Here is a 13,294-nt window from a genome sequence, read left to right as displayed (position 1 = left end):
TAAGTACACAAGATTTTTTGATTTTTTTCATTATTAACACAAAGTAGCCTGTTTTATTCCAAAATTGAATTAGAGAATTTCAAGACGACTTATTTATGATCAAAAGCACAGATTACAAATAAAGACAAAATGATTAGTTGACTATATGCTTGCAACTGATGATAAAACATATACTGATCCTTTTCAGTCTGCAGTTTATATTATTTAAAATGGCTATGTTTCTTATAATCTAATCTGTAAGGTAATATCAACATATGTCTTTGTATACATTCAGCATTGTTCTTTTAAACTATTGTAAAAAAATTAACTGTTTTGTTCATTAAGCCCACAGCTCTAAGTTGGTTGAAAGCTACTACTAATGAAAAATTAAAATTTGGATATGAATGTGGTAAAAACCTGTTTTGTTTAGTCAAAGTACAGAGTTGTTGTGTTGAATTATTAGGAGCTGTTACGTATTGAAGTTGTGCACTGGTTTTGAATCTTGAGTGGACTTATCTGTTTGTAATCTATAGGTAGACTACATTTTGATTTTCATAGTGAGTTCCTATACCAGATTGGCTTATAAACACATGATATAAAAATTCAGTATCAGTAAAAAATGTACAGTTACTAAAGATATATAGTATTATGTATTGGATATCAGAGCTATTATCTATTCGTTTTTTTACAACATTGCTTATTTAGTGACAGTTCTTAGTAGAGGAAAGTAAATATTAGATACAGTATTCAAGAATACTGAAAAACAGTAGATATGCATTGTGGTAATTATAAGAGTTTATGAAAATGTAATGTGCAAACTTGACAATGGATGACATAATTTTTATTTTTCACTTGTGTATCACCTTGCACTTTGTCAAATCAGGCTGATATTGGTGTTTCACAAATATAACTTGGATACAAATATATGTATGAAAAACATCTGATTCTTGGAATATGGCAGACTTGTACACAACTGAAAGCTTGGTACAGTTCATCTAGAAAAAATCTTTCTCAAATATGAGGTTTGTCATTGGATTTATGTTCACAAGCTAAGATAAATGCTTTTGAATGATGAAAAAAACAGTAGAAAATATACTTTTTTTCATCTCTCTGATTCTCAATGGACAAGGAAATAGAGCTTTAACTTTATACATCCACTTCTAGGCTTCACTTTCCATGTAAGCTACAGTTATAAAGAGCAGAATTTAATTAAACTTAACAGGTCACTTCAGATGAAGCTAGGGAGGAACCAAACTGATATTGTGCTCAGAGGTTAAGGTAACTATTATAAAAACCAGAAATTTGTTTAGTGAACAAAACAAAACACAAAATACATACACACTTATACAAATACACTGTTTTTCAACACCTGAAAACCAAACTAATCAATAAACTAATGGTTTGGAGATCATTCATTTTACTGATACATGCTTTATCTTCTTAAACATAGTTGTGAATAGACCAGCTCTGTTTTACCAGAAGTATAAAACACACGTTTAACTTATAAACCATATTCTTAAAATAAATCCAGTACTTATTTTTACTGCAAAATTACAATTTATTCATGTAGAGCAATTTTTGAGACTTTTTTTTAAGCATATAGTGAAATCGTTTTATGCTTAACTGATGATAAATGTAGAAATTCTGGGTTTTAGTCTTTAATGTGAATGAAATGTTTTATTTTTGTATGTATCTCTGTGAAAAATTCTGTTTTTATAATAAGATGTTTTAAAACTATACAGAGTTATAGATTTGGGGTAACTTGGAAAACATGTAGATGTTACTGACCAATATTTTTTTTCCTAGCTTGTGATGATAATTGCACTGGCATATTACTTGATGATGTGCAATTTCTGATTAATATGGTGGATGAAACTAATGTCTCTAATGTGATTCTACCACCATGGGGAAAACTATTAAGCCTAGACAACACAACTCGCTACTTGCAGGTAATATTAACCTAATATTTTCTAACCAGCTATTTTCTATCAAATCTTAAGTTTAATTCAAAACATTTGGAAAACTGTATACACTAGAGACGTGATGAGACATAATTTTCCTAAACTTTTTCTTAACATGCAGAATCAAGTTGAAGAGTATCAGAAAGCTGTGAATCATGGACAAAAACTTCTTGGTAATTTCTCCTACTATTTTGATTTGGAAACTTGGGCAGATAATTTACATTTACGGGTAAGTTGTGACATTTTGCAAGTTACTGTGTATCATTAAGCTGTAAAAAAGTGTACTTAGGGAAGTGTGCAACTTTGATAAAATATGGTAATATGTATGTAGAACTATCCAAAACAGTTATTTCTGTAAACCCATGTTAAATGTTATAGCAGTATGCAGAGAAGAAACATTTTAACTGTAATGATCACAAAGCAGCTGAACCTTGTTTGTTAAGGTAACCTTTTTAACAGACTTTGTGTTATATTGAGTTGTTATGGGCTGTATTTCTAACCTCAACATCATTGTTGCAATCTGCTTTTATGTGATTAGAAATCCTTATTGTACTCTCAAACCTTTTCAGTGTTTTACACGTTTCAAGTTTTCTAATTGTGACCCTCACATATCCCAAGTTTTTGTAGCTAAGGTATATGAATTTGTAAACATTGCTAGAAACCGAGTTCTGATACCAATGGTAAGCAGAGCTACACAGAATAACCCACCAGCATACAGTGTGGTACCCATAAAGCAAAAATAACTTTCCAATATACAGTTTAGTATTCATACAACAACAAAATAACTTTCCAACATGTAGCTTAGTATCCATATGATAAAAATAACCTGCCAGCATACAGTATAATATCTATACTGCAAAAATAAGTTTTCAGCATACATCTCATTATCCATACAACTACATCTAGTTTATAAATTTTGTTTTGGAGCTGTGTATTTTTTAACACACGTGTGTATCTATAGTTGATAAGACATATGTTCAGATAACTGATATACTTCTGTGCTCATATGCTCTTCCATTCTGCTACTTGTAACTTTTCAGTGGGTATTTTGACTTTCCTATCTGTGTTACTTCTTTGTCACTACTATTTGTACTGGCCCTTGTGTTATGGATAGTAAAACATTTACCTGCTTTTAACTCTTCACTAGTTGTAGTGACCTTTATGTTAAATATAATTAAAGTGTTTTTTCCTTATTACTCTCTGATTGACTTTGTAGTCTTCCAGTCATAGATAATAATAACTCTCTGTCTGTGTTAAATTTGTTTTAGATTTTTTTTTTGTATATTATGCACTAAAGTTTTCATATTAAAACAGGATGACTGCTAGTGAGTTGAATAAGAGGTAGTCAGTCATTTGAACATATATATGAAATATGTTCAGATAACTTTTCAAATAATTATTGTTTGCACTATAAACGTTAGTGGAGATTGAGTGATATTTTTTTATAATAATCAAAAGTTGTTAATGGTATCAGATTTCTGTTTTTGTATTTAGGGATAACTGCCCTATCCAGAACTGGCTATAGATGGTGAGTGGTAGAAGGATCTTGGATAATGTGGGATTTATTACCCTTTATTGAATAGATACCTGGCTTGCTTTCTAGTTTTGATTGTTATTTTGATTATGTCAGATAGAGAAAATATTGTCAATAATTTTAGGTGCTATATCTGCAGATGTTTCATTTGGAAGCTTTATATAATTGTACATTGTTTTGATAAATTTGTTCTGGTCCAATCATGTATTTGTTGGCACATACCTATGTAGTAAAGATGTTGTGCTTTAATGTAATATATAAATATATATATTTTTCATAGACAGTTTGATAATGGAGATAGAGTTGTTGTTTTGAACAGGCTAAAGGTGCTTTAAACGAGGCACTACCTGTTGCCAATGATGCAAATAAAACTTTGGAGATGTCAAAAGAACTGCTAGTTGAGATAGAAACACTTTGGAATGATATTCTCAGTAAGTAATTATACTTCTTGGATGGTACACTTAGTTGGTATTGTCATGAAATATTTATGTTAAAATTTCCTTTGTAATTGGTTTGATTTTTTCTTAACCATAAGACACTTTTTTTTTAACGTTTAATAACTCTCTTTTGATGCAGGCACAATCAATGTGACCAAAATGTGTGACCTCTTTGTATTCATTTAAAATCTTTATAAATTCAATACATCTAACTTTCAATATAGTATGTATATCTTCAGAAAATTTGGTAGTCTTTCATGCACAAAAAAGTATACTTTTTAGTGAAATATTTCTAATAAACTAAAATAAAGATTTGTATTTAAATAAATATGTAATCCATGTTCAAAGTAATTTGCATGCTAAGATTAAAATACTTTTGCTAATCTCAAAAATGTGAAATTGCTTTTGTGTAATCTCTAAAACCTCCTAAATACATTTCAAATGTTTGTTTTCTGGTAAACTTTATATTTTATTTATTATTTTCTCTTCCTTATCTCCATGTGGGATTGGCTATCATTATAAGTTATTAATCATTTGGAGAAAATGCAGCTTGTGTTACACTTCAAATTATATTATGCATGACCTACTTACTAAACGTTGTTCTCATGCATGCCTTGTGAAACTTTTCTATTATTAGTGTTATTTACTTTACCTAATCTAATCTTAACTAACCTAAAGAAAATCCATATTTTTTTACATTTTAATTACTTTTATTATAATACTAAGAGAAGGAATAAAGTACTCACCAGATTTTAATTTTTTTCTTGTTAATTGTTGAGAGCACTTAACTTTTTTACAATAATAGTAGTAAACTATGCACTAAATAATTTTTATTTTATTAAATAATGGACTGGAAAACATAAACTAAGACCAGTAACATCCACAAAAAGTAGACAAGAGCTGTTACAAAGTTATTCAAGCTAGTCATTAACTTTCTCACAGGAACAAAGCTTGTACTTTAAATAAAACTAACTCTTATCTCTTTAGAACACAATGTTATACAATGCATCATTTGATAATGAAAACCTTGATTTTCTACTGACTATGTATAACATATAATTGAACATAAGATAGCACTGCTAACACGTCATGAAAGAGAGGATGTGGCAGGAAGGGTCTGATTTTCTATATGATGGGTCTGTAACCACACAAACCTGAAGGCTATAAAAATTATGGTTTGTCTGAGCAATGATGATCTTATAGTGAGTAATTTATATATAAGTTTGTACTTTACAAGGTGTGGTGGATAAAATAGAGAAGATACCTAGAGAAAATGTCACATGTGTCTCACTATTGTGAAGTTCAGGATCTTTTAAAATATTACCTTGTAGAACTGAGAACTTATAACTTATATACTATTGAAATATGGATTATTAGCTGAGGTTTTATGCTAAAATAATTGGTGTAACAAGTACAAAATGTAGTTTAATAAAGTTTTGAATATAAGACACTAAAACTTTGTGTCACATGCAGTAACAGATACTCATGGTGAGAAGATGAATATTTTTGATTAAGTACCCAGCTTGGTCGGCAGTAAGTCTTCAGACTTACAACTCTAAAATCAGAGGTTTGGACATAGCAGATACCTCGATGTGGCTTTGCTATAAGAAAAAAACTCAAACACACAAACATTTTTGGTACTATATCTTTTAATATTTCAAATGAATTTTAACACCTAATCAAACTTTCTGTTTCCGTAGTTTTGGGGATAATGTTTAATAGTTTTTATTATTTTTAAATTTTACACTCAAGGGAAGTATAATGCATTGTTGGTTTATTATATGAAGGACTGATATCCTAAGATCTCCACAACATGTGATATGTTGGTTGAGATTATGTCAAAAACAAATGGTTGATGGTATCCAGTTGATTACTAAGTGCAGTTTAATAATTATAGGTTTTAGTTTTTCATAAATTGATTTATGGTGTTAAGTAATCCTAACTTTTGTTTTTATGCAAAAAAGTTTAAATAATGTGTAGAAATTCTAATGTTCTGATCTTGTTATTTTGTGTATTTGAACACAAGTTTTTAATAGTACATGCACTTTCTGTATTGTATATTTTGCAATTTTTTTATATAATATACCTTAAATAGCATTGCTATTATTAATAATATACTAACAAGCTAATCACAGAAATGCATGGGATGCAGTTTTATAAACATTGTGTTGAATGTAATGAAAAATTGAAACATCCTTTAAATATCCATACTAATTTTCAAGAACATCAGTGGATCAGGTTTTCTCACAAAACTACTTCTTTAACTGGTTGAAAATTTCCAAAATTTGAATTTAAGATGTTTTTAATGGCTTACATATCAGTACCAGTTTTCAAGTGAATTAATGCAGTGAAATGTGAGATTATTCAGAAACTATATGAGTCTTCCCCCATCCACAAACAACTTTTAGTAAATTGTCTTGGTATCAGCTCTTCATGGACCAGAAACAAAGGTGTAAATTGTATTTTTTTGTGTACAATTTTGAGAGTATTTAAAAATAAATATGGATGGATGTCAAGACACAAATGAAAATCAGGGTACAGATAGAAAATAAAGAACGAATTTTATAATATAGTTATCGGGTATACTTTCAGTTAGTTATTTTGTAATAAATAAGTTAAAGTTGTGTCACTTATTTAGAAAACAAGAACTAGTGGTTTGAAGCAAAGCTGGAAAACAGTTACTAAATTCAAATTCCATTTTTGCAAAGCACTTGTAACATAGAAATGTAGAATGTTCCTTTTCATAATAGGAATTTAGGTTTTAAACGACTTTCAAGCTTTAATAAATTAAAGCCTTAAAGCATATCAGGGGTGTTCAGAAACTGTTGTTCTTTTTACCCCATGCATGATTAAAAAACAAAAAAATATATATTGAGTCAACAGCAAGTGTAGCTGTTCAAGCTTAAGGCAGCTGAACTGCATGAGTGTTTGTTTTCCTTCCAGTGGTTGTTGTGTGGTTATTAGGCTGGTGATAAGAAGAAAAGGAGAGTTTGTAGCACATGACAATATTTTGATACACAGTTTGTAGGCATAGCAAGTAGCTCGTTGTGAAGAAGTTTGGTAACATAACTGATGCTGCTTGTAGTAAAGAGAAGAGAAATAGAGTGAGGCTAGATTCACGAACCTTGACTCAAATTTGTGACCAAGTATGCCTGTGTGTTTGATGAGAGAGGGGAGAGACAGATTTATTGGATCATTGTATGATTAGTGTGGGTTTGGATAACATTTTAATGAAATTTAAATTTGAAGAGTATCCTTTTCATGGCAGTGAGGATTATGACCCTATGTCATTTTTTATGTGTAAGGGGGACTGATGAAACCTGCTAGGGCACTGAATATTTTGCCCAAACAGTGCCATCAGTGTAGACATGGAGGGGAATTAGTTACATGAATCAGAATTAGAGTGATGATTTTTGATAAAATTAAATGGAGACCTGTATTTAATCCAAGATGCTGGTGTTACAGTTAGTTTTGAGAAGAGTTTAGTTTGTGAGTTTCTTTTTTACGTTTTTCTGGCATATTTTTTGGCTTGAGAGGTAAATGTCTGTTTCTATGTTTAGGTAGTATTGAGGGATGTATATTGGTAGATGAAAGGCAGTTGTTGTTACATTGTTTTGTTGTTGCCACAGGTTTTTAAAAAGGTAACTTACAAGTTATCATGGTTCCATATTCTAGAGAAGATCGTATGAAAGCTTTATATATATAGTTAATATCATGTCTGGTTGGCAGTCTTTGTGGGTTCTGCATATTTTTGAGATAATTAATTTTTTGGTTGATTGTATTGTTTATAATATTGTTGTTAGTCTAGGTTAACTGCTTCTTAAATATTTCTCCTAAGAACTTGGTGGTGTTTGAGAAATGTATCATATTCTGTAAAAGATGTCCTTTTAACTAAGCAATTTACTCCTTTGTCTTTAGTTTTTTTTCTTCAATAGTTTGATGGTCCTTTCTATTTTGTAGCTACTGTTCAAGAGCTTAAGGATTATAGTTCAGGTCCTTCTAGTCATGGAGTAAGTTTAGATGACATGCTCAGGATGGCAGAAAATATCTTGCAAGAGCTCCGAGCTCGAGACTTTCAACCAGTTAGTGATAATGCTAAGGGCGAATTGCGGTAAGAATTTTGTGAATCATGGGAAATATAACATTATTTCATATTAATTATTAAATCTTGTCAGTGAATACAGTGTTTTAATTACATTTTAGTTTTCCAGTCAATACTATAAATTTGTACATATTCTATAGAAATAATCTAAATTAACTTTCTCTGCTCTTTAACTTTGTCATTGTGTCAAATGGATGTTTAACACTGTAGTTTGATATTCTGATCAAGAATGTACTACTATAGAGACAAAAATATGTATAATGAAAGTAATATATTTCATAAAAACTTTTCTAGTTAAATCCAGTAACTGTATAAGCAGTGTCTACAATATATTGGGTGTCACTGAGACATTTTAAGTCTAAAGTGTGTCTTATTATTTCAGGTAATTTAAATTTTGGGTTTGAAAACAAAAAAATTAATTATTTTTCTTTTTCCTAAAGCTTTCTTAATCTCAGGTAACACATTTCATGCAAATTTCATGAAGGACTTTACTGCTAGGCTTGTGTAAACAAATAATCTTCATTCTAACATATATTTCTTAGCCTTGTGTAAACAAATAATCTTCATTCTAACATATTATATTTCTTAGCATGAAAGGTCTTTAAACTAACTAGCATAGATGTTTAACACCTTAAGTATTGCATTTTATTAGAGTAAAACAAATGAAGGATTTTTAAGTAGTTTTATATTTATATGTGGGCAGGAATGTGAATCCAAGGATCCATGGTTTGCATCCATTTCCCACAAAATCTCATTCCTCATTTGGGGTCATAGTGCATTATAAGAGTAATAATCAAATCCCACTATTTATTTAGCACAGTTCAAAAATTGAAAGTGAGTGATGTTTACTAGCTGACCTTTTTTTTAGTTTATCAGCTCAAAATTAAAAATGGCTTGCCCAGTTGATTCACATGTTGCTTCCCTTCTAAAATGAAACAGTCTTTCAAATGTTTGTCTCCATTATTAAACATCACAGAAAATACTGTGAAATGAACTTCTCTTGGTCTTGTTGTCAATAGTCAGTATGATTCTGTATAAATAATTAAATGGTCTTTCTGTTCCAATGTTCTGAGAGAAATGTAACATATTTAAAAGTATTTTCATTCAGTTATATTTAGTGCAAAATCTCTGTTACAAGTATTCACAAGGTTACTTTGATTATAATTTGTTAAATAAGCTAGTTTGGCTCCCAGGAAGTTACTGTTCTGTTATCCATTACATTATATTTTCTTATTAAACATTCCCAACAAAGTGAAAAAAAAGGAGTTGGAAGCGATCTGATTGAAACATTTAAGGGAATTCATTTTTTTTCCCCCTTTATACTTAATGATTAGAATGTAAGGTCTAGAAGACAAATATAAATTTTGGCAGGGTAGGTGTCATCTTTATGTAAAACAGGATGATTGCCCTTAGATGAGATTACCTTCAAATGTGACAAATGCTGTTAACTTAAGGGGGTTTAAAGGAAGGCTTGATAAATATTGGAACAATTAGTGCTAGCTAGCTTTGGATGTTTCATTTAGATTTTATAGCCTAGTGGTTGGGAAGGCCTGGATGGACTAATTGGTCCCATGTCATCCTTCAGTGGTTTTGTATTTCTTACAAGTCAAAATGACATATCATTAAATTTTAAGAAAATTCTCTCTGATCTCTCTCTTTGAACACCTAAGAAGTTTGGACTTAGATTTTTGTTTTGATTTGAATAAAGTATTAAAAATCCAAAATTTATAAAATGTATAAGTGTTTTATCTATCCAGATAACACTTGTGAACATATGAAATGAAACAAAGCTGCATAACTGTAATATTTGCACATTTTTTCCCTGTTTCTGGCTTACGTAGTTTAAAACCAGTTAATGTTTGAAGTTGGTAATGTTTTTAAAGTTTCTTTCATCTGTACAGGTATTGTAATATTTCAAGCTTTTGGTGATGAGATCAGTAGCCTTTCTTGATTACATCCTTCAAATGATGAAATTATATCATTGGTTTTATATCACATAAAACAAATAAAAAGTTTATTGGTTTCCCATGCTTGTTTGTTTATTTTATTGGAGGTATTACTTTGGCAGTTGCTTTATGCTTTTGAAAAATTCCACTGGTAATTAGAATCTATGGAGTCTTGCAGTAAACTTAATTTTCCCCAGCATGAGTTTAGGGATTGGTGGGTAGCTGGATTTTTCTGAAGCAATTATACTTAATTTATAAAATTAGTGCAAGGGCAACTATTATAAGGGAGACAAGATTAGATAAACACTAGATTTTAATGGTTAAAGTATTCTACTTCAAAATTTCCCTCAAAGGATTGGGCTGTCACGTGACATAGTTAGCTGACGATGTGTTTTGCTTATTAGTTGTTATGAAACTTGCTTTCAAACCAACAGTTTTGGGCATGTTCCATATAAATGGCTATTGCACAGTGTTTTGTATTTTATTATAGTAAGTTTACCAAAAGTAAATATAATTTGGTCCAGAAATATTCCATTGTTATCCCCTGCTGTCTGTGTTTCAGGTGTGATAACTTTTATGGATTATTAATTCTTTTGTAAACCAAGATGTAGCAATGGCTAGTATAATAGCACCAGGTCAAAGTAAATTTGATTTCACTTGGGTAATAAACTTTCACACAGATATTAGTGCTTTTAAATGTTAATTAGTTTATGAAATAATTATGTTAGTCTGATTTTATGACTATGTTTAAGCTCTGTGGACAACTTGAATTTAGTTTTCTTCAATACTATACACATATAGGTCAATTTCTGAGTAATTGAATATCTGGTTTTATTTAATGCTGTATGTATATGGGCAGAAACATACGAGTGACTTGACCTAAACTTTTGTACAATGTTATATACAAATGAATTAAACCCTGTGAACAGAATGAATCTGCAGGTTTCTTGTAGTGTGTGGGTCAACTCTTATGAGGGACTTGAAACTGTAGATTTTGTTTTTTGCTATATACACACAGATCAAGTCATTCATGTGACTGGATTCTGTTGGTGTCATTTAGTGTTATAAACATACAGGTCAACCCTTACAATGAACTTATGACCAGCTTGAACCTATGTAATGCTCATGTACAGGTGAAGCCCAATGAGCAACTTGAGTTGGTAAGTTTTATGAAATTCAATATATATATGGGTCAAACTCTAGGAGTGACTTTAACTTAGGTTTTCTTTGATAATACATCCATAAAGGCAAAACCCTATGAGTAACTTGAACCTATAGATTGTTTTATGCTATATAAAGCTGGATTTAGCCCTGTGCACAACTTAAATCTATAAGTTTGTGTAATACTTTACACCAGGGGCGTAGATTTTTTACACCCGATGGGGAGGATGATTTTTGCAACCACTTATGTGGACTGTTCAATTTGCAAATTCGTAATCTCTGATTACGTGAACCTGAAAGCTGTAAACATGCAGTCACAGAGTAATCTTGTTGCCACAATACTTGCATGTATACTTAGGCCTACTGACTGATACTTACGAACTATCACTTAAATTGAAAGCTTAGAAGCATGCCTATATTAAAAATGTACATTCGGCGACTGAAATGAAAAAGCCTACGTCTAGGTTTAATTATGTAATTCAATTGGTAAGAACACGAGAATCACAAGAACAAACACACAATTTGTAGGCCTGGGGTGCAATAAAACAATTCACATAATCAGATTATGCCCTATTAGTGACTTGAATTTCTGAATTCATATTAATGTTACACTCAGCCAGATTGAGACTTATGAGTAACTCAGATCTAAAGTTTTTATTTAATGCTATACACAATCAGATCAAGCTCTATGAATAATCTGAACCTTTATTAGTGTTATACAATGGAACTAGCAGTTAATGATATTCCTAACCATGGTCTCCACAAATGACTCAACTTCAGGTCTGAGGGCTTAAAGTCTTAAATGTCTAGTTTCAGTATCAGTATGGGGCAGAGCACATATAGGCCTCTACATATTTACTTACTTAACAACAAACAAATATGGCATTTCTCAAATTAATGAGTTTGCCTACACTTGTGTTTTTAAGTAATATTTTCACATTGTCCTGCAGGGTTATCATCCACCTTGTTACTTTTAATGATTTTTCTCTTTCAGAGTTTGTTCTCATCCTAAACCATGATCATTGATGTCAAGTGAGGATTGTAATTATGTTTTTAATTTCTGGTGTTTTCAGGAGAGCTCAGAACCTTTTAGATAGAGTTAAAGGACTGACAATGGATCTTTATGAAGTAGATAGTGTTAAAGAACGTCTGGACAACTTAAAGGAACTCCTTAATGAAATGATGGAAATAATAAAAGAGAAGGTCCTGAAACCAACGGAAAGAGCAAAGTTTGCTGTACAGGCTGGAAGGTTGGCTCAAAAACGAATAAAAGTTAGCATAAATTTGATTATTTTATCTAGTTGTTTTTACTTTCCTGTAAACATAATCTCTCACTGTACATCAAAATATTTAACTGATTGTTTGTTTGGTTTTTAAATATATTACCTTCAAGAAAAGAAATGGAAAATAAAGTTTTTGGTAGTAATAAGATTTTTCTGAAACCACTAAAACACTAAGTTTAATAGTTTGAATTAAATAACTAACAATCAAAGTAATGCTATATTTTGTTCATTTATGTGAATATTATTATTTTTCTCCTTATCACTAATGTCAATAACAGTTGTCACACTTAAGATGTAACAGTTACTGATGAATACAGAAGTGAATGAAAATTAACGGAAAGTGGATAATTTGAGACTTGCTTTTTTTTTATGGAAAAAACATGTTCCAACTAATAATTGAAAAATTTCGTTGTGAATAATAAGGGAATGCACTTAAGAAACTAAATCATCCATAAATTTTTAACTTAATTTTAAGAATGGTTGTTTACTATTATACTCTGTCACCGACTTTGAATACTACACAAATGTGGGTAATTTATATATGAAATAGTTCTTCATTTTCATTGGGCTTATGAGAATAATTACTGTGTTTTGTTTAATTCATTCTAGTCTGAAAAAAACATTTATAAGTGACATGTTCTGAATTTAACTACAAATATTTTGTTTAACATCAGGATGGTTTAGAAGAGAGCACAAAAATAAGTGATTCTGTTAACAAGACACTAGCAGAAGCAGCAGAACTGGTGAACCTGGCAAAACGAGCCACCATTGATGCAACTGTGAAATTCAATGTTAGTATTAAGTTTTTTTATTGGTCATTATATTGCAAATATTCACCTATTAAATTTTTATGAATGCATATATGTTTCAGCTGTTAAAACATTATTTTTC

General features: G+C 30.5%; 1 protein-coding gene across 1 annotated transcript in view; it reads left to right on the top strand.

The window, feature by feature from the left end:
- The window catches only part of LOC143236422 (laminin subunit alpha-1-like), a 144,926-nt gene that overhangs the window by 94,739 nt on the left and 36,893 nt on the right, over positions 1-13,294 (top strand). The window contains 6 exon segments of the mRNA XM_076474685.1: positions 1,786-1,928; positions 2,062-2,169; positions 3,794-3,905; positions 7,872-8,022; positions 12,194-12,392; positions 13,078-13,194. Of these exon segments, the coding sequence (XP_076330800.1) occupies positions 1,786-1,928; positions 2,062-2,169; positions 3,794-3,905; positions 7,872-8,022; positions 12,194-12,392; positions 13,078-13,194 (830 nt within the window).

Source organism: Tachypleus tridentatus, chromosome 13 (assembly GCF_004210375.1).
Source record: "Tachypleus tridentatus isolate NWPU-2018 chromosome 13, ASM421037v1, whole genome shotgun sequence".
NCBI lineage: Eukaryota > Metazoa > Arthropoda > Merostomata > Xiphosura > Limulidae > Tachypleus > Tachypleus tridentatus.
Note: the sequence above shows the minus strand (reverse complement) of the source record. Positions and strands in the feature narration are given on the sequence as shown.